Below are 23,761 nucleotides of genomic sequence, written 5' to 3'. Positions count from 1 at the left end.
CATCAGCACCCCATTTTTGCAGTTCATACAAAAGCAGTGTGAAACCTGATAGAAAGCATTTCACTAAGCAGAAAAGAAATCACTAGATAAATGATGTTTTTATACATCTATATTGTTATTCTCTTAGAGATGCCAGGTAAGTGGCATTTATTAGGAGTTTAAAAATGAGGACTCTAAAAATATTTAAATGCATTGATTTTTAATGTAAAGAGTTTTGTTTAATCAAAGCAGCAGTTCTGGGAGTGAGTTTTGGTCGAGGTCAAAAGGCTTTGCTTAAGGCAGAGGGGAAAACTGTGTATCTGCCCTGCAATGTGACGAGTCGGAGCTATATCCATTGGTACCAAATGAAAGATGGTGTAGCCCCATCGAGGCTGCTCTATATCAATCCAAGAGGTGGTGTCACCCGTAATAACAATAACCCTCAAGCAAATGATTTCTCCGTGGACAAAACAAAGCTTTATGATCTAAAACTGGGTGACACTCAGAAGATTCATACTGCTGTTTACTTCTGCACCTACTGGGACTCAAGCAGCCACAGTGAGCAGATTTACTCACATCCTATACATGAACTATAAACTGTACTTACTGTAAATTGTCATTTTAATACAACTTAGGCTGTGTATGTACAGGATTTGGCATTTGAACAAATAAAAAATCATATAAGTAGATTTTACAATTTATATTACAAAATAAAGCACTCTTTGACTCTTGATTTTATCTCTGTGACCAATTTAGCAGTAACACTTTTTAAATACACAGACACACTGTGAAACACACGATATATTACTAATTATTATATCATAATATTATTGAATGTTTTTGAACAATATTTCACTCAAAAGTTCTTCACCTGTTTACCAATATTTTAATGCATATAGCGCCACTGAAGAATAGCTGTTTGCATCTGCACAGAAGGTTTTTAGCAGAGTTAAATTGTGCTTTAATATTACAAGTATTAAATGAGTGTTGATTCCCATCATCCATAATTTATACAGCTTTGTTTTAGTTTGTTTGAAAAACCTTCTTGTGATAGTGATGACGACGAGATATACGCAAAGAGGAAACCACAAGGCCATTATCATTAGCTTCTGATTGGCAGATGCACTTCATAATTCTTCAGACTCCAAGACGACAGATGTAGACATGGCACTGTCTGGAATGATAACATTTGGGTTGATAGTAGTTTTAATAGGTGAGATTTCTGTTATAATTATTAACATATTTCAGTTAACATTTATTCAGTGATTTTTTAATATATTTTTGTTGAGGTTCGTCTCGCATAACTGGCGTATCCAGATCTTTCAAACTTCTGAAGCAAAACACCATTTATTGGTCTACTTGTAATACGTGGCAGTAGTTATAAAGTCATAAACAATTACAGTAGGCCTACTGTAATTTGCCTCAATTCGCTATGGGTTGTAGGCTAACAGAAAACGCTCCAGCGGTGTATGTTAGCTAATGTTGCTAAGATGGCGAGGCTGTTTGTAAGCTTCTGTTTAATGCTAACTCTTAGTTAATAAACATTTGAAAAGCCGTTGTACATAAAAGGCTATACAGCCTATGCCTGATCATTGTGTGAACACAAATATTGCATATTAATGGTTTCTCTTATAGTTTTAGATTGCTCAAATGGAGAACCTAAATATCTATCAGATATGATGATTAAGGTAAGGGGTAGAACTGCTCGAATCCAATGCAACGTGGGTTCATCAAACCTTCAGTCCAATGCTCTCCACTGGTACAGACTCAACGATCAAGCTTTCCAAAGATTAATGTATTTCGAAGCTGGATCGAAAACAGGCAAAAATGATCTGGGTGTCCCCAGTAAATATTCTGGATCAGTGAACGCTGATTTAGTGACACTGACTATCTCAGGACTGGAGTCCGGTGATGCTGGCTCGTATTACTGCGTGCAATGGAGTGGAGACAACACAGTGCTATCTCTGAGAGGAAATCGTGGCAAAAACCTGCTTTCATCAGAAAAGCTGTTGAAAACAGCAGCAGCAGGGGAGACATTCGACATCTTTTAATTGTGATGTTGATGTTTGTGCTCATTATTTAATTAAAATATTTTAAATAGCCTAGTTTGTGAACTCTAATAAACACGCTATTTACCTAATTCACTTTAGACAGCTTTAACAGCTTTTTCCAAGTTTGAAGGTTTTGGGGACATATCCTAATGACAATGATGAATTATTGATAGTCAGAAGACGATCTATGACTTTTGGAAGCACGTCTTTTAGGAGCGTCGACGGAATAGGGTCTAACATACATGATGGTTTAAATGATTTAACAAGTTTATACAATCCTGATTCCAAAAAAGTTGGGCCACTGTACAAATTGTGAATAATGTGGAAGTTTCGAATTTCAATATTTTATTCAGAATACAACATAGATGAAATATCAAAGGTTTAAACTGAGAAAATGTATCATTTTAAGGGGAAAATAAGTTGATTTTAAATGTCATGGCATCAACACAATCAAAAAAAGTTGGGACAAGGCCATGTTTACCACTGTGTGGCATCCCCTCTTCTTTTTATAACTGTTTGCAAATGTCTGGGGACTGAGGAGACAAGTTGCTCAAGTTGCTCAAGTTTAGGAATAGGAATGTTGTCCCATTCTTGTCTAATACAGGCTTGCTCAACTGTCTTAGGTCTTCTTTGTCGCACCTTCCTCTTTATGATGCACCAAATGTTTTCTATGGATGAAAGATCTGGACTGCAGGCTGGTCATTTCAGTACCCGGATCCTTCTTCTACGCAGCCATGATTTTGTAATTGATGCAGTATGTGGTCTTGCATTCTCATGTTGGAAAATGCAAGGTCTTCCCTGAAAGAGACGACGTCTGGATGGGAGCATATGTTGTTCTAGAACTTGGATATACCTTTCAGCATTGATGGTGCCTTTCCAGATGTGTAAGCTGCCCATGCCACACGCACTCATGCAACCCCATACCATCAGAGATTGCAGGCTTCTGCACTGAGCGCTGATAACAACTTGGGTCCAGTTTTCCAGAAAAGAACTTCAAATTTGGATTAGTTTGACTGCAGAACAATTTTCCACTTTGCCACAGTCCATTTTAAATGAGCCTTGGTCCAGAGAAAATGCATGCGATTCTGGATCATGTTTAGATATGGCTTTTTTTTCTGGAAGTATGGCTGAGCCCATGTTGTGATTTCCATTACAGCAACATTCCTGTACGTGATGCAGTGCCGTCTAAGGACCCAAAGATCACGGGCATCCAGAATGGTTTGGATTATATTATGCTCTGTAGATGATAATAACTTCAACTCTTTGCATTTTTTCCTCTGAGAAACTCCTTTCTGATATTGCTCCACTATTTTTCGCAGCAGCATTGGGGTAATTGGTGATCCTCTGCCCATCTTGACTTCTGAGAGGCTCTTTTTATACTCAATCATGTTGCCGATTGACCTAATAAGTTCAAATTTGTCCTCCAGCTGTTCTTATTGCTGTCCCAAATTTTTTGGAATGCATGGCTCTCATAAAAATCCAAAATGAGCCAATATTTGACATGACATTTCAAATTGTCTCACTTTCAATATTTTATATGTTATCTATATTCTATTGTGAATAAAATATAAGTTTATGAGATTTGTAAAATATTCCAATCCTTTTTTTACTCAAAATGTGTACAGTGACCCAACATTTTTGGAATCGGGTTTGCACAATTCTTCCTCTTCTATAGTAGAGAACAATGTAGCTGATGATTACAGATTTATCTATAATAGTATTGGGGAAAAAAATTGCTTACTCAAAGCAGCTGTTTTGGGAGTGACTTTTTCTTGAAGAACTTGCAAATAATTTGCTATGTTTATGATATTTGAACAGTTGCTTAACATGCAGCTCTCTAACAGTGGATGGTGCTATTGTACTAAATTACTTAATGACTAATAATAAATTGAAGAGAATTCAGATGAGATATCAAAATGAGTTTAGTGTTGTAGAAAAGTATCATTTTATCGTTTTTACTACTTTACCCAAAGCACCTTGCAAATTGCATCACGAAAGCACATTGACATTTATTAGAGCTCCACCTCAGGAAATGACATCATCAAGGTGTAACTGAAAAATTTCTGCTAAATATTGTTTAGAAGTGTACAGGAAACTTGAACCATATATAATCTTACATAACCAAAATAACGATGCTCATAAACTTGTGCACTATTGTTCTCACAATGATCCATGGTAAGTAAACCTTAAAACAACATGAATACTTAGTTAAAATAACTGATTTTCTATTTACTTCATCATAGGTGTGGAAAGTTTGAGCTTAAAACAACCTCAAAAGATCTTGGTGAAGCTTAAAGGTAACACTTTGTCTATTAAATGTGAGGTAACAGGCTTGTGCTCTGGTAATTCTCTCCACTAGAACCAAAAAAACGATAGTGAAACATTTAAAAGATTGGGGTTCTGGGATTGCTATAAATGAAGCAAAAGACATTGTATTGGCATATGGCATAAAACTGAAAGAAACAAAGGAGGAACACGCAGGGACGGTGAGAGAACACTTTAATATCTTTTACATAAACCATGAAAGACAGTTACTCCAAAAATATTGCTTTTTAGGGTAACAAATGTGATTGCAGATAACAAAACCAAAAAAACAGGGTAGAATGATATTTATGAAATTTAGTGGAAACATGCAGGCCTTGTCTGTTCCCTTCAACAAGCAAAAGGGAATTCATGAACAGCCAGAAATGTTTGGTTTTGTCTTTAATGTCACTTTGTGTATCACAAATGTATCACAAAGAACTTTAACCACACATCCAAATATATTTATATTTAAATGATATTTATATGGCTACTTATTTCTTTCGGTGCTGAGGCATTCTAAACTCTGACTCTCATTGCAAACTAACAGGCTGATTCAAAAGTAGTAGAAATTATAAAATTCATCATTTAAATGCATAAATCCTTGATGGAAAAGAATAAACTTAAGGTAAATTTAGAGCTTAAGATCACGTCACATCTATAACTCAATTAGCATGAGGGTAGAAAACACAATAGCATTGCAACTTCCTGTTTGTTGCTCACTGAAATTAAATCCACCTTCATTACAGAGGAAACACAGAGGAAGACTTTCTTTGCCACCATGAATGCTATGAATGCTCCTCTGATGCTTTCATTATTCCTGTTTATTCAGTTCATTTGCAAAGGTGAGTATTTTATCGTGTAGCCTTATAACTGATTTTGTGTTATAAAACTATTGTGTATTAAATAACTATTATTATGCATCTAACCTAATAGTCTATAGGCTTAATGAAAAGGAAATCTGATTTGTGACTTGTTATCTGCAGTGGATGGAGCAGGGAAGCTGGAACAGAAAATCTCACTGACCAAAGCAGTGGAAAAGTTAGCCATTATAGATTGTCAATTACAAGGAAACTGCTGGGGCTACATCCACTGGTATCAGCAGAAAGATGGAGAAACCTTAAAGAGAATCCTGTATACTGACATTAATGATGGATCTGCAAAAAATGATGTTGGTTTTGAATCCATAAAATCAGAAATGAAAGCAGCAGATCATTTTGTTTTGAAAATCACCAAGCTGAAAAAGGAGCATTCAGCGATGTATTACTGTGCATGCTGGGTCTCAGGCAACACAGTGAGTCTAAAAACTGAAGCCCCACACAAAAACTCATGATAAAATAAACAGAGCAATTCTAAGTGGCTCCTTGCAATTTTAGTGCACTTTCTTTTTTTTCTTTTTATAACATTTATTTATCAATTGCAAAAGACAAACATGAAGTGTCTACAAGAATACAATGTCTTTTTTTTCTTTTTATGAACTTAACCTCCCCCCTTCCCAAGCCCATAATTTACTTACGCATAAAAAAAGAATATATATATATATATATATATATATATATATATATATATATATATATATATATATATATATATATATATATATATATATAAACCTTTATATGTACTCATATATACATTTATATACACCTATACCTATACAGTAATAATTAAAGATATCAATGTAAGTTGCTAGTGTTAATCATTAACTGTACAAAGTAAATATCAAAGACTTGCTGCCTACTCCTCGGACATCAAATCGAGTTATCTATTATGTTGGAGTGTCTCAGGGTGAACAGAACAAAATCAGGGGGCTATCTGCCGCTGGCGGACCGTGACAGAAGGAACAGTACCTATATAACCATATAGCGGGATTTTACAAAGAGAATTCTTGAGCTGGCAGCTTATCTAGATAGTTAAGTAGTGGTCTCCACTGAGTATAGAACCTGCCAGTTGACCCCCTAAGTGAGAATTAGATTTTATCCAGTTTCAAAAGGCCTAAAATGTCATGTAACCAAACTTTGATTAATGGCGGTTGAGGGGACTTCCACAATAACAAAATTCTCTTGCGAGCAATAAGAGAGGCGAAGGCAATTATGTTATTTTGAGTGGTTGTGGTATGGATGTTGTCTGGGGGCTTGCCAAAAATAATTTAGTGCACTTTCTATAGTTCTAAAATATTTGCTGCAATTTTTTTTCACTACATAGATTTACAGAACAATCAATAATGCATATTGCCTTTGGAAAATTAATCAGTCTTTTTTAAAGCTTTCACATAATGAAACTTCACACAATTAATTATTATTATTATATTGTCACATTTTAATGTCAGATTTTTTATATTATTTTGTGCAATGCCTCTTCTACTTCTTACATATATTCTAATATCTGTTATATGAAACATATCGCTGAAGTTCTGAAATAAGCAGCTGTCTGTGGGTCATTGACAAATAAGGATATCTGAGATGATGAAATGATGGGAAATTATAATTTTAAAAATGCATTTCAAAACACAAGAAATTTAATCTTTGTGTTTGTTGCATTTAAACATTTTCAAGTTAAAATATTTTTTTTTTCATCTATATAAAAAAGTTTTCATAGGCTTGCTCCATTTGAGCTGTACCAACTGTACCTTTTGTTATAAAAAAATTGTCACAATGTAATATTAAAAAACTGATTTGAACCAAAAAAGACTCAAACATAGTGTGGAGCTGTATCACATTAAGCCTCAGAATAATAGAAGGACAGGAAACTCAATAACAAAACAACTTCCTGTGTGCTGCTCATAGAAATTAAATCCACTGCCATCCCAGCAAGTCAGAAGCATACCAGCCTTATATCTGCCATTATGAGACTTGAGCTACAACTAAACTTTTTGCTCTTTATTCTCCTTATATGTAAAGGTAAGTTTTTTGATGTTGGGCCTTTTAATCTTCATATCATCTCTCTGTTACCCATTACATGGTTTTTACCCAGAAAATGTTAGTGTTACTTTTATAATTACATTGCACAAATATATGTTTAAGGTATAGTGGATGGAGCCGTGAAGCTGCAACAGAAAATCTCACTGACCAAAGCAGTGGAAAAGTTAGCAATTATAGACTGTCAATTAAATATGCGCTGCTGGGACTACATCCACTGGTATCAGCAGAAAGATGGAGAAACACTCAAGAGAATTCTGTATGCTGACATTAATGATGGATCCACAAAAGGGAATGATGCTGGTGATGAGTTCAAATCAGAAAAGAAAGCATCTAATAATTTTGCTTTAAAAATCACCAAGCTGAAAAAAGAGCATTCAGCGATGTATTACTGTGCATGCTGGGATTACAGCTCAGTCAGCACAGTAAATATAAAGACTGAGGCTTTGCACAAAAACTGCAGGGTTCCTGTCTTGATCAGAAACCACAACCCCTTCTCTGAACTTTATATAAACATTAATGTAGTACTGTAGTTCAAACAGTAGAGCATGCTGCTAATAACACCAAGGCAATGGGTTTAATTCAGGGAATACATGAAACTACAACATCTATATCTTGAATGCAGAAGCTGTTACTGAATGCAGAGAAATAAAAAAATTGACCAGATTCAATTTACTGTTTTTGAATAAGGGTCCCTTAGTGTCAGCTGTCATCCTAATCATGAACCTCAATACAAACTCAGAAGCATGAGGATGGGAAACATATGCAGTTGATATCGAAATTATTAGAAATTGGGCTCTGGTGTGGCACCTGCTGGATGTCTTCATAAATGTGGTGAAAAACACCAGTAGACTGCAGATGTGTATACAAACCCATTATTTATAGCTGCACTTACATAGTAGAAATTATTAAAGTATGTCTGGGATTTGAAAATATGCATACCTTGTTGGTGAAATAACATTTTGCACATATAAAGAAAGATGAGTTTAAAGTTAGTTGACAAGAATTTATGTACACTGGTGGTTGTAATAATTAACATTAGTAATGTTCCTGAAATAAGTCTCTCATGTTCACCAAGACTGCATTTATGCATTTTGTTATATACAATTTAAAATAACTGTTTTCTATTTTAATCTTTAATGGCAAAACTGTGGAATTGCCAGAATTGGCAGAAATCATTCTAATATGCTGATTTGCTGAAAATTCAGCTTTGCCATCACTGGGGAAAAAATAAATAAATATATATTCAAATAGAAAACAATTATTTTAAATAGTATGAATATCTCTTTTTGCTCAAGTGCAGCCTTGTTGAGCATAAGAGACTTCTTCCTAAAACATCAAAACCACATTATGCTAATTTTATTATGTTCATAGATAAAAGTAGAAGTTGTAGAATCTGTCACATCTGAAACATGAACCACAAAACAAACTCAGATTAGCATGAAGGCCGGAAACTTAATATCATAAACCTCTCATATGACCTCCCCTCATGCCAGAATGAAGACAGAAGCTCTCCAGACACTCTCTACCATCATGAGTCTTCAAATGCAGTTATGTTTTTTTGTTTCTTATTTATCTTTTATGTTAAGGTGAGTCTTCTCATTTTTAAGTTTTCAACATTATTACATCTATACTATATCTTACAAATAGGGCAACATACTGTTTTTATGACTGTTATTTTGTTGCAGTGGATGGAGATGTGAAGCTGCAACAGGAAATGTCATCGCCTAAATCTGTGGATAAGACAGTTGTTATAGACTGTAATTATCCTTCAGACTGCAGGGACTACATTCACTGGTATCGATTAAAGTATGGACAAACCTTAAGAAGAAGGAATTTCAAGTAGAACTACAGACAATGATGCTGGTCCTGAATCATTTACAATAGTAAGGAAACCGTCAAATCTGGCTCTGAAAATATCTGAACTGAAAGATGAGCAATGGGCAGTGTATTACTGTGCCTGCTGGGTCTCAGGTGGTTATAAATATATATATATATATATATATATATATATATATATATATATATATATATATATATATATATATATATATATATATATATATATAACATAAATACTAAACATATGAATTTAATTAATTGTAAAGGCTGTTTGCCGATCCTGAGAACTTGGGAAAAGAAGCAAAAGGTTTAAAAATGGGTTAGATACATAAAGTTTAGAGGGTCGCCTTTGCCACTGACCCTACAGAGCACTTACAGTAGTATTAGCCCTGAGTGAGTCAGAAGACCTGTAAATAAACTATTGTAGCCCTACTGGTAATAGAGTTATATGACACTGCACAGAATTTTATTGCTGGATTTGTTCAATGAAGAAGTTAATTAAAAGTGTTAAGCACTTCAGTGACCAAAATCAAGATAATTATTTGGGTTTTTTTTTTCCTTTTTTAGTCAGTATATAAAGAGTCTACAGGGATATTCTACAACATGAAGCAACAACACAAGCTGTATACCTTTTTGTTCAAGAACAAATGACTGTGGGAACAAGAAAGAGTTTGGTACGGGTACAAGACTTTATGTGACTGGTAAGAAACATTTTATATAATTAAGGTCCTCTAAGCCGATTTTCAAACAGTGTACACTTAATTTCACACTAATTACCTGTGTAATTGAGCTGGAGACAGAGAGCAGAATAGCTAGAATAGCAGTTAAAGGCTGCTTCATTAGTCTGCTTGTTTGCATAATGAAGGAGAAAATATGTCATAGTCACAGTTCACCCAAAATGAAAAATCTGCCATCATTTACTGACACTCATATCACTGACACTCATATCATCTATAAAGAAGAATAAACTCATACAGATTTTGAACGTCATGAGGGCGATGATAGAATTTTCATTATTGTGTGAACTGTCCCTTTAAAATAATGCAGACCATCAGGAACAGTGGTCAAAATCAATTATAGATTTAGCATTATTCAGAAGTATATGTAATAGACTTAATCTGGGTGAGCTGGATCAAAAGATTTGGATCTGGAACACGGCTGATTGTAACCGGTAGGAAAGAGTGTCAGAGTTTCTTCAAACATACTGTATAAAGTTGTATAATATCGAAGTCAAAACTTTGCCAGTCTTTCTCTTTTTGCTTTTTCCCTCATTAATCGCTGAAGCTATGTTCAATATGTGTTTCTCTTAAGAAAGAGGAAATGACCAAATCAAGCCACCAAAGTTGTCTGGATACCTACCATCGAAAAAAGACAACCACGGCAGACAGACAATGTTATGCCAGGCTAGAGGCATGTTTCCTAACTTGGTGAAATTTGAGTGGAAAAAAAAAGATGGAGGACAATGGAATGATCCAGGGGGAAACACTGTGGAGCAAAATAACGAAGGTTCAGAGGTCACTGTGACAAGTATGTTGATTATGGATAAAGACAAGGTCAAAAACGACGACTACAGATGCACTGTTACCCATGAAGGAAAATCTCAGAATCTTGATATCAAGATAGGTAATTTGAAGAAACTTTGATTTACTACAGTCATATGGGTTAAATTATGTGGAAATATATTTTAATTATAAAAACATAAAATACAAAATTGCAGCTTTTCATTATAAAAAAAGTTTCCTTATGTATAAAATATGTTTTTATATTTATCTGAATTAAACATTACAGTTAACATATGGATGAAACTAAAATGGTATGACATACATTTAAGAATATATTCTTAACTGTATGTCATACAATTTTAGTTTCATCCCTATATATATATATTATATATATATATATATATATATATATATATATATATATATATATATATATATATATATATATATATATATATATATATATATATATATTAAATTTTTGTCAATGTATTGTTATATTTTAGAAAACAGTAAGCCGGCAGAGGAATCTAAACCTGATAAAGCTGATGTTCGGACATCCTACATCGGATGTCCTACATCCAGCACCAAGGAGCCCAACATAATGCAAATATCAGGTGAATAAATAAAAATGAATTGATTAATGTATACACATTTGAAAGAAGATACAATTGGAAGGACTTGTAACAATTATTGTATTTCAAAATCTCCGAGCCAACTTTTAAATTAATACTTTTTTGCAAGGATCAGTTAAATTAGCAGTATAATCAGTTGCGCATATTTTTTTTTTATGCTGACTATTATTATTATAGAGTCACTGAACCATTATGACCTGACTGATCCTATTTTACAATTTTATTGGGTAACACTTTACAATTAAGATGCCATTTGTTCACTTTAGTTAATGTATTAACTAACAAACAATGAGAAATACGTTTATTACAGTATTTACTCATCTTTGTTAATGTTAGTAAATAAAAATAGTCGTTCATTGTTAATTAATAGTGCATTAACTAATTTAACAAGCGCAACCTGGAATTTTAAAAATGCATTAGTAAACACTGAAAAAAGCAAAACCAAAACTAAGATTAATAAATGCTGCAGAAGTATTGTTCAATCTTAGTTCATGTAAACTAGTGAACTAATGAACCTTATTGTAAAGTGTTACATTTTATTGACACTGTACCTTACCTTAAGGGACCAAATAGAAAAGACAAAGCTTCATGCCAAAACATTTAATTCACATAAACTGTTACCTGTGTTTATCAAAAATGTGCACAGATATGTTAGGCTTGCTATACCTATATTCAATATGAATAAAATTAACATACATCATTAACAACTGATTTATTTTTTCTCTATTACAGGAGATTCAGAGCAAATTCCAAGCATGTCCCTGTTTGTCTATGCATATGGAGTCATGCTCGTGAAGAACGGTTTATTTTTTTGCATTGTGTCTATATTTCTATTACAGAGAAATGCTGGAAAGAAAGACAAAAAAAGCTCAGAGACTTAATGCATAAGATAAATATCAAGCAAGCAAAGGTTTATTACATAAAGCACATTTTGCTAACTAAAGAATAGATGCATATCCGCAGCAATATTATCTCTGCGCAAATGTATGGCTTTTAAATTTGTTGTAGATCCGCTTTGCACAATTTATTTTTGAATCTTTAAAATGAATTATTTTGATTAAAAAAATGTATAAAATTTAAAATGTTTTGTTCTCCCATTGTAATGCTTTTGTTGCATTCTCTGAATTTGTCGAATAAAATCTGCTCATGAAATGAATGTTATCTTTACATGTGTAGTAAAATTTATTTTCTACTACAAATGCACTTTTTCAATTATGAATGCTCTTTTATAAAATCATGACAGTTAACATTATTATATTATCCCAGGCATCATCAACAAATCAAAATACCAATAAAATACAGCATGAATCAGATAAATATTTAATTAGATACCAGTATTTCATATAAACACAATAAAAAAATACTATTATAATTGTATTAAATTGCCTATCATGTCTGCTAAATTACTGGCTAAAATGTACTATTTTACTACAGATAATTTATTACTTAAAACAACAATTACACCTAACATCTTCAAATAGTTTACTACGTTACAAAAGATAATTTCCCTAATCAGATTTTATGCATTAATTAAGTTTAATACACAAATGTGAAAACATACTTGAATGTGAAAACATCAAGATGCTGATTGAAACTGCTGCGGTAGGAAAATGTGGTTGGGTATGTACACACCGCAGGCAGAGGTGCTTACTGGAAAGACAACGTGCAGCAGTTTAACCACAGCATGATTGGCTGATAATTTATTAGCGGCTGCAGGATGTTTGTCTTTGTTGATCGAAGCTGTTATTTGTGGGTGAGGAGGTTGCACTATCCGTGAGAGCACAAACTGACTCTCAGCTGGGGTTTCCGCTCCCCACGCTTTCAGGCGGTAAAAACTCATGCATAAAGACTCACATTTAATAAAAAAAGTAATTGTTTTAATGCACAACAAAAGAAGAATACAATCTGCCATCATCCTGCATATCTGAGGCTGTGTGATAGGTGCATATTGTAGAGATTCTTAAAATAAATTAATGAAAACCGGAGGTCCCAGACCTGCACCAGGTACATAAGCCCTTATTCAGTAAGCATGGCAAAAGCAAACTCAACAGGGAGTAGATTTATTTTACTTAAGATGTTTTAAGAATGCTTACTGAAGAGGAGCCAAAACAAACATTAAAACGTATTACATTTCCATGCATCATTACAAGTAATATATTTCTTCATTCAAATGCATTTCACGCAAAAATTTATTTTGCAAGTAAATCAAGCCTCTATCATCTCTCTGTTCATTCCAAAAACTCACAGACTGGTAGAAAAAGCATTTTTTTAAAAAAGCAAACAGACAGTGAAAATCTTTACAATGATGAGTGTCAGTGCAGACCAGAGACTATACTGCTTTTCACATTTAGGTCAACTTCGGTGATGTATGTGAGATCAGAAGAATGGAAATATTAATACACATATATAAGAGCGTAAACGTGAGATAGCAGTCGTTTAGTTACACTGAAGTTCAAAATACACATTAAAATCCTTCATTTTTTCAATTCAAGTACTGCATAAACTCTGCATAAAAATTAAGTCACACACACACACACACACACACACACACACACACACAAAAAAAAATAAAAAATAATATTTGATTGCACTAAGTGGGCATAAAGAGACAAATAAACAAACAAACTACTGTTCATGGCGTTGGTTTAAGGCAGAGTGACTGTCTAGTTCTGGTCACCAATGTACAAAAACCCATAGTAAGACACACGGCCCGAGGTCGAGGAAGTTGTACTCTGAATATCAGTGTTTATTCGGAGCTCCTAATAAAAAAAGCAAAATAACAATGTATTATTATGATTACTTCGATTAGATCAACTGAGGAATTAATATTTTTTTTAAACTAACTTAATATTGATACCTGCTAGACGATGGGCTTCTCAAGATCATATTTATCATCAAAGTCTTCATCAGAGTCTACAGAAACAAAGGATCAGATTTAGTGTGATTAACAGAACATGGCTGTTGTTTGAACAAAACAAACAAGCCTAAAAACACCAGTGGGGATGTTATTATAAATGCACAAGATATGTTAGATTCATCAAAATATTCACACTTCCAATTTTCTCTTGTTAAAAAAAAGTACACAATTTTGTTGCCCGTGATGTTTTTCTAAGCAACAACTGAAAAAATATTTATGGAAACAGGAAGTAGTAATATATATATATATATATATATATATATATATATATATATATATATATATATATATATATATATATATATATATATATATATATATTTATATATATATGTTTGTGAAACTTTAGCAGAATCTGTGAAAATGTGAATCATTTTAACAAAAAAAGAGAGGTCATACAAATTGCATGCTATTTTTTATTTAGTACTGTCTTGAGTAAGATAGTTTACATAAATTATGTTTACATTTAGTCCAAAAAAAAAAAAAAAAATGCCGAAATGATTTAAATAACCCCCTTCAAGAGTTTGGAAACCCTTGGTTCTTAATTCTGTGAGTGGTAAGCTGTATGATCTACAGTACAACTGTTTTGTGATGGTTGTTCTCGAGTCCCTTGTTTGCTCTGAACAGTTCAACTGAGCTCTGTTCTTCAGAAATATCCTCCATGTCCTGCAGATTCTTCAGTTTTCCAGCATCTTTTGCATATTTGAACTCTTTCCAGCAGTGACTGTATGATTTAGAAATCCATTTTTACACAGTGAGGACAACTGAGGGAACACAACTATTAAAAAAGGTTCAAACATTCACTGATATTCCAGAAGGAAACACGATACATTTTTAAGATCCGGGGGTGAAAACTTTTTGAATTTGAAGATCAAGGTAAATTGTACTTAACTTGTCTTCCAGAAAACATGCTAGTATTTTTTCTTGCCTTCAAAGGGCAGTACTAAATGAAAAAATGAATATATTTAATCAAAATAAGAAACATTTGGAGATCTTCATCATGTTCAAAAGTTTTCACCCCCAGCTCTTAATGCATTGTGTTTCCTTCTGGAGCATCAGTGAATGTTTGAACCTTTTTTAATAGTTGTGTTTGAGTCCCTCAGTTGTCCTCAGTGTGATAAGGTGCATCTCAAAATCATACAGTCACTGCTGGAAAGGGTTCAAATATGTAAAAGATGCTGGAAAACTGAAGAATCTGCAGGACACGGAGGATTTTTCTGAAGAACAGAGCTCAGTTTAACTGATCAGAACAAACAAAGGACTCGAGAACAACCATCACAAAACAACAACAAAAAAAACTGTCGTAGATCATCCAGGTAAACACACACAGTATTTTTGAATGGGGTCATTTTTTATAATTTCAGCATTTTTTTTGTCTTGTGGACTAAATGTAAACATCTTATGTAAAATATCTTACTAAGACAGTACTAAATAAAAAAAATTTTTTTTTGTATGATCCCTTTTATTTTGTTTAAATTAATCACATTTTCACAGATTCAGCAAGGGTTACTCCAAAGCCACAGTGTGTGTGTGTGTGTGTGCTCTTGTTTTTGTGACATATCAGGACTCAACTCTGTATAATGACATGGGTATGACACAGGTTTTACAAGGAGAGGGTGACTTATGAGGACATAACACATGTCCCCATTTTTCAAAACACAGAATGAGTTTTTTGAGAAAGTAAAAATGCACAAAGTTTCCTGTGAGGGTTAGGTTTAGGGGTAGGGTTTGTACAGTATAAAAACCATTACACCTATGGGATGTCCCCACTTTTCAAAAAAACAAACTTGTGTGTATGTGTGTGTGTTTGTGTGTGTGTGTGTATAAGCTCTGTTTAATAAGATGAACAACATCCATCTGAATAAAATCAGCACAGAAAATGGATCTTGTCTAGGCAGAGGGTAATGCAAAGACATCTGCGATCATTTAAAATGCATAAAATATGAAAGGGACACACACTGCATCAATGTCAAAAAGAGTTTAGTTACCCACAATGGAATGGACACTTCTGATTCAATTATTAAGAAGTGCAAAGAATGAAAACAAAACTAAACAAAAATAAATGGTCACACTTTAGTTCAGTTCTCATCTAACTATTAACTATGACTTTTGCCTGAATAAACTGCTTATTAATAGTTAGTAAGGTAGTTGTTAAGTTAAGGTATTGGTAAGATTAAGGATGTGCAATATGGCCAAGCAAAAAATGTGCTTTATAAGTACTAATAAACAGCCAATAAACCAGTAATATGCATGTTAACATATAGCTAATAGTGAGCACTGATCCTGAAACTAAAGCGTTACCAACAAAACAAAACTAATCTAAAACAAATTAAACTAAACAGTCAAACTAAAAACAACTGAGCAAATCTAGGATTTAGGATTCTTCTTTTTTTTTTTTTTAAAGATTAAATATATATATACACACAGACAAAAGAAAATATTAGTATATGAATGTTTTTCTTCTCAGCTCTTGGCTTTGTTTCCAGCATATGCAGTGTGAAGAAAAAACTCAAACTGACACAAAACTTTTGAGCGTATGTAGCTAACGTGTATATGTGTGTGTGTGTGTGTGTGTTTATATAGATACATGGCACAAAGGTTTGCCTTTAGTCCTGTTGTACCTTTAAAATAATTGCTTCTATTGTTCTCCTTTGTAAGAGACTTTGGATAAAAGCGTCTGCTAAATGTTAAAATGTAAATATAAAGGGCTAGAAGAAAACATTTGTGAACCTTTTCATTGCTCCCATAGTAATTGCAGGATTTTTTTAATATATTTTTTAAATATATTTTTTATTGAATATTGATGGAGCAACAGATTTTGTGTGAATATAAATCATAAAAGTGAAACATCTTAGAAATATTCGAGGGAAGGTGGGCCACAGGGGGTAAAAACTAAAAGTCACCAGCATTAGACAAAAGGTGCAAAGTATTTATACTTTAGCTAAAGTCATATGTTTAGAATAGTATCATAAGTTAATAGTTGTTCAAATCAATTATTAAACAATGATAGCAAAGTTTGTACTATTTTCTATTTATTGTGATAAATAATTTGTTTTTGTTCAATAAATATACTATTATTAAAATGTTCATTGACGCAATACAAGAATCAAAACTATTTCAAAAAGCAATGATCCCAAAAGTACTGAAGGGGATCCCATAATTATTTAAAGTAGCTTTACAGTAGTAACAATTAAATGTGATGGGTTTTATTATAAATATGCTAAAACACACCAAGCGTAATATATGATTTTTACCATTCAAATAACCAATTTTAGTGTGTGTTACATATAAAATCATAGTGGAGCAACATCTACAATTTATCAATAGGAAATGGTATATTTTCCCAAGGCACTTTAATACAGCTGCAACATCTCTAAATGTCATTTTCCTTGAATATCTCTACTGCTCACCGCAGTGCACCTGAGCTCTGACAGTGGCATTTCCAGGAAAATACGTGTCTGTTAATGTTGTATAAAGGTAGCGGGTTTGTACTATATCTCTAGTATGTAACCGTGACACGTGATAAATAAACTGACTACAAAAATGTTTACAAACTAACAAAAATCCATAAATATAAAGAAAATGTTGCAAAGAGGATGTCACTGATCTTTGAAGCTATCAAGTGACAGAACCAGGAAAACGAGTTATTACAACATGACTGTATGATTTCTATGTGGCCCACATGACTATCTCCATGCTTGTCCAGCTAGTACTGAGCGGTTAGTGAGTTATTACCTGCCATGGACTCAGGAGGAGAGTAAAACTGGCTGTCTGGGACGGGTCCTGGGTGTAAAAGAGGCTCTCGATCTGGCGCATTCTGCACTGAGAGACACCCTATCACACAGGACACACATGTTAGCCGCATACTGTATGAGCAAATCACAATCAGCATAAGTTATAACAATATCCATTAGCCTTTACTGATCTATGATCTTTACATAAAAATAGATCAGATTATTCCTGTTTGCTCGTCTCACTGTGATTATATATTAGCTTCTCACTGATTTCATCACCGGCCTCCTGGGGCAGGACTTTGAAGTCCAGCAGCCACGTCTCTATCCATGCCAGAATGAAGGAGACTATGGGTAACAAATACCCAAACGCTCCCTGTGACAGAAGCTGGACAACACAAGGACATTTGTGGTTAATGTAAAAAATGAATAAACCTCCATTTAAAAAAGTTGAATGATAAACATCTCATACCTTTGATAAAACCACTTTCACTATTAAGAAACCAGTGGTGATTGCTGTAGTTATCTGTAATAAAGAAATGTGGAAATGTGATGATCATTACATTAATGTATACATCTGGTAAAACCATATAAATATACGTTTAAGCGAAGCTCAGTCGAGTTGTTTTGAGAAAGCAACTCATGTTAAGTACTGAACGAGGAAAAAAGTACAGCAAGTTATTAATGAGTAAAGGAACAGCGCCCTCTGGTGGAGGACAGAGGAACATAAAGTAGAAAGCCGCTTACAGCAATGGCCCACCAATGGCGCAGCTTACACACCGCATACGCCAGAATCAGGGCTGCAAAGCGGAACACAGCCAAGACCTGAGGAGGGAAACGTTCATACGACAACATTATATTTTGCGTCCATACAACATATACAGTTTATACATTACACTTCTGGTAAATACATTTATAATGTTACAAAAGTTTTCCATTTAATATAAATGCTGTTCTTTTGAACTTTCTATTCATCAAAGAATAAATGAAGAAAAAAATGGTTTCCACAAAACTATTAAACACCTGTTTCCAACATAGTTAAAAAAATGTTTCTTGACCACTGAAGGAAGGATCATTTGACATTTAAGACTTGAGTAATTGCTGCTAAAAATTCAGCTTTGCCATCACATGAATAAATTACATTTTAAATAAATATATATATAATATATATATATATATATTTTTAAACTGTAATAGTATTTTACAATATTTCTGCAAATTTTTGTATTGTAGAGTTATACTGACATCTATCAATATTCCAGGACTGGTTTATCAACATTTCATAAATGATTTGTTACAATAAAACTTTAGTTCTTAAGTTTAAACAATGAAGGTAGCATTTTAAAAATGGCACCAGTGTATTAACAAAACACAGAAGCTTTCAGGGCAAAGTCTACAGGCTTATCTCCCAAATACGAATTTGTCAAAAAAAAAGAAAAAAAAAAAGAAAAAAAGAAACAAACAAAAACAACATTGTTTTTTTTTTTTTAATCCAGCATCACACTAAGGCAGGAACTCTCACATTTAAACAATTCAAAATAAAGTTTTAAACACTCATTTCAGAACCACTGGACGTGTATATCAAGGAAACATATCACTTTATAAGCATGTGACCCCTAGATAAAAGGGTTAAATAGCTCAATTAGATCATCATGTCCTCACCCTCATGTTGTTCCAAACCTGTAAGGTTTTCCTTTTTGGTTTAAACTGTTGAATAGAGTTGTTTTGTTTTCTTTGTACACAAAAAGTATTCTTGTAGCTTCATAAAATTACAGTTAAACCACTGATATCACATGGACAGTTTTACTGATGTCCTTACTACCTTTCTAGGTCTTGAATGTGTCAGTTGTGTTGCTGTCTATGCAGGGTCAGAAAGCTGTCGGATTTCATCAAAAATATCTTAATTTGTGTTCTGAAGATGAACAAAGATCTTAAGAGTTTAAAACGACATGAGGGTGAGGAATTAATGACAGAATTTTCAATTGTGGGAGAACTATCCCTTTAAAATATGTTAGTGACATTGATTTATATCAAGATTGCTTTTCTAAGGCACATTTAAAAAACAAACGAAACCCCCCCCCCCCCCCCCCCCCAAACAAACATAACAAAAAAACACCAAATTAAACACAGGCCTTATCCTGGCTCAATCTAAGCCTTTTCTATGAAACCGGACCTCTGTTTTCCTTGACAGAAACTATGTGGTTTGAAAGAGCATACGTGAGGTCATATGTTAAGTGAGAGGAGTCATCTTTGAAACAGGAACTGTGGGATGGACTGGCCCTAAAATTTGACCACAATCAGTTTCATCAGAATTCACACCTTTAAATGCTGGTGATTTCCCTGCTAAAGCATCAAAAATGTAATGTATTTTACAAAGCTGGTCCTGTTTACTTGTGCACACATGTATTTGCACTGTATTAAGTTAGGGGTTCCCAAACTTTTTTTCAAGCCAAACCCATCTGACCTAAAATATTTAATTTAAAACACATCTTAAATAATAATAAACTAGTATTTCAGAAATAGAAGGTATTGTATAAGCCAGTACTCACAAATATGTCAAAAAAAGATTTGTGGTAATCATAGTCCAGCACCTCTTTTTTCAGCTGCACTTCTATGCCTCCATTAACCTGGATGAATATAGAAAATAAAATCAAACCCTCATGCATGTATCAGACTAAATGCACTGCAACTAAATAAGTATTCAAATTTCAAAAATGCGAAGAACTTCACATTATTACTATTATATAGTGGAAATGTATTACTACAACATACATTGAGCTCAATGATCCACAGCAAGGTGACGAACAAAAGGTCAAAGGTCACAAACAAGCAAAAGGTTCTTCGGACATCAGAGATGCACTTCTTCTCTCCTCCTTCATAGGACTTCATACGGGCCGAAATGGGTGTTGGGTTAATGTTGCCCACACCCCCTAAAGTTGCCCGTGAACCCACACTGCTGCTGCATTGGCTGTCCATGACTCGTCCACTCGTGTCACTCCATTCACACTCACTCTTCTGGAGAGTGAGACTCTGTGCTCATGCCTAGTTCTGAAATTACACACAAAGTGGAGGCATTTTAACACAGCGATCAAAGGTTTATAGTTATTACTGTCATTTGATCATGACTCTGTGACGTCTTTAAATCAACAGACCCATTAAACATAGTAACTCAGTGGATAGATTTATAAAACACACACCCAAAGAAAACAAAGAAAGTGATGAAATATGAACACCAATTATAGAATGCAGCATGGGTTCCAGATATAAAAATCAGATTCATTTTATGCAAAGTGGAATTGATTTTTAACAATAAAGTTAATCATGTTAATAACTTTTTAAGGGCAAACATACAGAGTTGCAATATTGTTGACTAAAGGTATATGTTTTTGCTGAAACCAGTCTGCATTATTTCAACTTATTTTTAAACAAGTTTGTTTAAAAGCCGAATTCCTTGTGAAAAACTACATTACCCATGATTCTCCATCAATCAGAGAACTAAAACAAGCAAATTGCACCAAAACAGAACACTTTCTTTGGAAATAATTTTTAAATGTTGTTTCTATATACACAATTAACATCGTTAAATCAATATTTTTATATTCATCTGTTGTTTTCATTTCATTGTCATTTCCAATTCATTCTTGGGATTGTAGTTCTTATCTTCATTAAAGCTGTTAAGTAGACAATCTTGTTGTTTGTAATGTACTTCTCATAGTTGGTTCATAGCATGCAACGATTTAACAGTGACCTATTTGGAGAAAATGAATTGGAAAATACTTCAGAAACAGGGCTGCTGGAAATATAGGTGGGCACTGTTGCCCTCCATGACACGCTTTTTTGGGTTACTCGATTCTGATTGGACGAACGAGGCATTCAGCTGTAAAATATGTAGAATAAGAACATGCTGCCAATGAAGACAATGTATAACTAACCACTTGGTTCAGGAAACCCTGGTTTTCTGTTATTCTTTGAATAATAATTTTAACTCACTCTAATATTTTGTGTCCATATATAGTATTTATTATTGTAAGTAACTGTGTAATAAACAGGACAATGTAAAATTATGATGAAAAGACAACAATGTTCCAACTTGTTCTACATCATGCCACTAAGAATTACAAAACTATCAACCATAACTAAGCCAGGACTAATCCTGTTAAAATCAACAAACCTTGTTATAATTCAATTGCAAGGTCTGCTGTGGTAAGTGGATAGTAACTACAATTGAAAATGTAGTCCAGTCTTATCAGGAAAATCATGAGGAAGTAATCTAAAAACATTATATATATATAAAAAAGGCAAAAGTTTAAGAGAACAGTAACTGTTGGTTACTGGGACAAGTTCCCCTTACTTATGTAATTTACCAAAAACCACAGCACAGGAATTCTCATGCCTTGAGGAGACAATGCCTGTAAGACAGACATAACTACACTAGGCAGGACATGTGCTTCCCCTAAAAAGACGTATACGTGGGAAGTTTTCTAACTTCATGCTGTACTTTATATAACTTTGGATAACCCTTACTGACAATATAATTTGGCTTCAATGCTGGCCCCAGCTGATATAAACTGGGCCTGGTTCCTTTCATAATAAGGAAAGCTTAAGAATACAACGGACATAACTCAAACTAATTATGTTAGTTTTGTTTATGTTCTAAAGTGATTATTTCAGAGATCTGCCAAAGCAATTTGCATGCTATGGCCTAGCATGATAATACTGTAATATAACAGGAAAAGCAAAATTTGAAACACTGTGTCATAATTATACATCACAAATGTCTGTCATGATAACTAAGACAGTAACAAGCGAAATAAACACACACTCACAATCTCTAATAAAAACAATATCTCCGGTTACATCGAGTCAACTTAGAGAACATCAAAGGTTCATTTCTTGTCATTTTAGCATCGGTTTATCAAAATAGATGCGAGATATCGATCATGTCGCTTACCTTGCTGTGCAATCCTATAAAAGTACGCCTTGTATTACAGTCAAACGATAAAGCAGTGAAGATGCACCTGTATCGCTAAAAATTCCGCATCATCTGATGACACTCGTTTCGGTCATACAGGAAATAGCGTATGTTGTTTTGGAAAGGGAATTCTGGGATATGTAGTACAAGTAAGAACTGAGTCAGACCTACCCACTGCTCCACTGTAATTCATTAATTATATGCAGCTCTACACCACCCACTAAATATATAACAAACAATAACATAGCTGTTAGAAATTAAAAAATTAAAATGTTTGAATTCCTTTGAATTAGAAAGACAGGTAGCATCTACAGACAAATGCTGCAGCTTCTCTAAGAATGAACTTTTGACTTTTAATCAATTGGAAGTTGTAGTTTATCATTAGCTAACTTATTTATCAACAAACTCACTTAGTCTGCACTTCAAATTTGCACACAATTTACCTGTACATTCAAAACTGTACATTGTAATATACCTGCACATACAATTGTACATTTGTATATTGTTATTCTTTATTTACTTGTTAAAGGTTTTTTTTTTTTTTATCTGGTTTTTTATTCTGCCATTCTGTTGCACTGTGGACATTTCTGTCATGAAAACAAATTCTTCATATGTGTAAACATACCTGGCAATAAAGCTCATTCTGATTCTAATGATAATTTCATTACTCTTTTTTGTGGAATGATAGATGTGATATTAGATTAGATGTGACGTCTTTAATGCAAATATAGACATTTTTAGTTTTAGAGTCACTGTATAATCGTATTCATCTCTGCAAAATGCTATCATATTATTTGATAACATAATGTTAGCTCATGTCATTTATACTGTTAATTATTTAGATTATTTATTTCACACCTCTACAGACTTGAGCAAAACACCTAAGCTTTCATTTTTGTCTATGCAAAACATT

General features: G+C 33.5%; 2 protein-coding genes across 3 annotated transcripts; one reads left to right on the top strand and one right to left on the bottom strand.

The window, feature by feature from the left end:
- The first annotated feature begins 71 nt into the window (after positions 1 to 71).
- Positions 72 to 12,389, top strand: LOC127951386 (uncharacterized). Its single transcript, XM_052549261.1, has 6 exons — positions 72 to 136; positions 232 to 541; positions 10,219 to 10,262; positions 10,403 to 10,714; positions 11,100 to 11,210; positions 11,961 to 12,389. The coding sequence occupies exons 1-6, from the start codon at positions 91 to 93 to the stop codon at positions 12,107 to 12,109; spliced, it is 972 nt and encodes a 323-aa protein (XP_052405221.1). The 5' UTR covers positions 72 to 90; the 3' UTR covers positions 12,110 to 12,389.
- Positions 12,390 to 13,083: 694 nt separating this feature from the next.
- LOC127951385 (STARD3 N-terminal-like protein) lies at positions 13,084 to 22,966 on the bottom strand. 2 transcript variants are annotated; one of them, XM_052549259.1, is made up of 9 exons: positions 22,828 to 22,966; positions 20,649 to 20,924; positions 20,426 to 20,503; positions 18,624 to 18,701; positions 18,349 to 18,402; positions 18,123 to 18,264; positions 17,881 to 17,979; positions 14,086 to 14,141; positions 13,084 to 13,987 (listed from the first exon to the last, which is right to left on the bottom strand). In XM_052549259.1, the coding sequence occupies exons 2-8, from the start codon at positions 20,850 to 20,852 to the stop codon at positions 14,089 to 14,091; spliced, it is 708 nt and encodes a 235-aa protein (XP_052405219.1). In that variant the 5' UTR covers positions 20,853 to 20,924; positions 22,828 to 22,966; the 3' UTR covers positions 13,084 to 13,987; positions 14,086 to 14,088. The 2 variants fall into 2 exon arrangements, with proteins under 2 accessions (XP_052405219.1, XP_052405220.1); XM_052549260.1 differs by having other exon boundaries at positions 18,147 to 18,264.
- Positions 22,967 to 23,761: the final 795 nt, after the last annotated feature.

The sequence above is a fragment of the Carassius gibelio genome, chromosome B2, assembly GCF_023724105.1.
Source record: "Carassius gibelio isolate Cgi1373 ecotype wild population from Czech Republic chromosome B2, carGib1.2-hapl.c, whole genome shotgun sequence".
In the NCBI taxonomy this organism is placed as follows: Eukaryota; Metazoa; Chordata; class Actinopteri; order Cypriniformes; family Cyprinidae; genus Carassius; species Carassius gibelio.
Note: the sequence above shows the minus strand (reverse complement) of the source record. Positions and strands in the feature narration are given on the sequence as shown.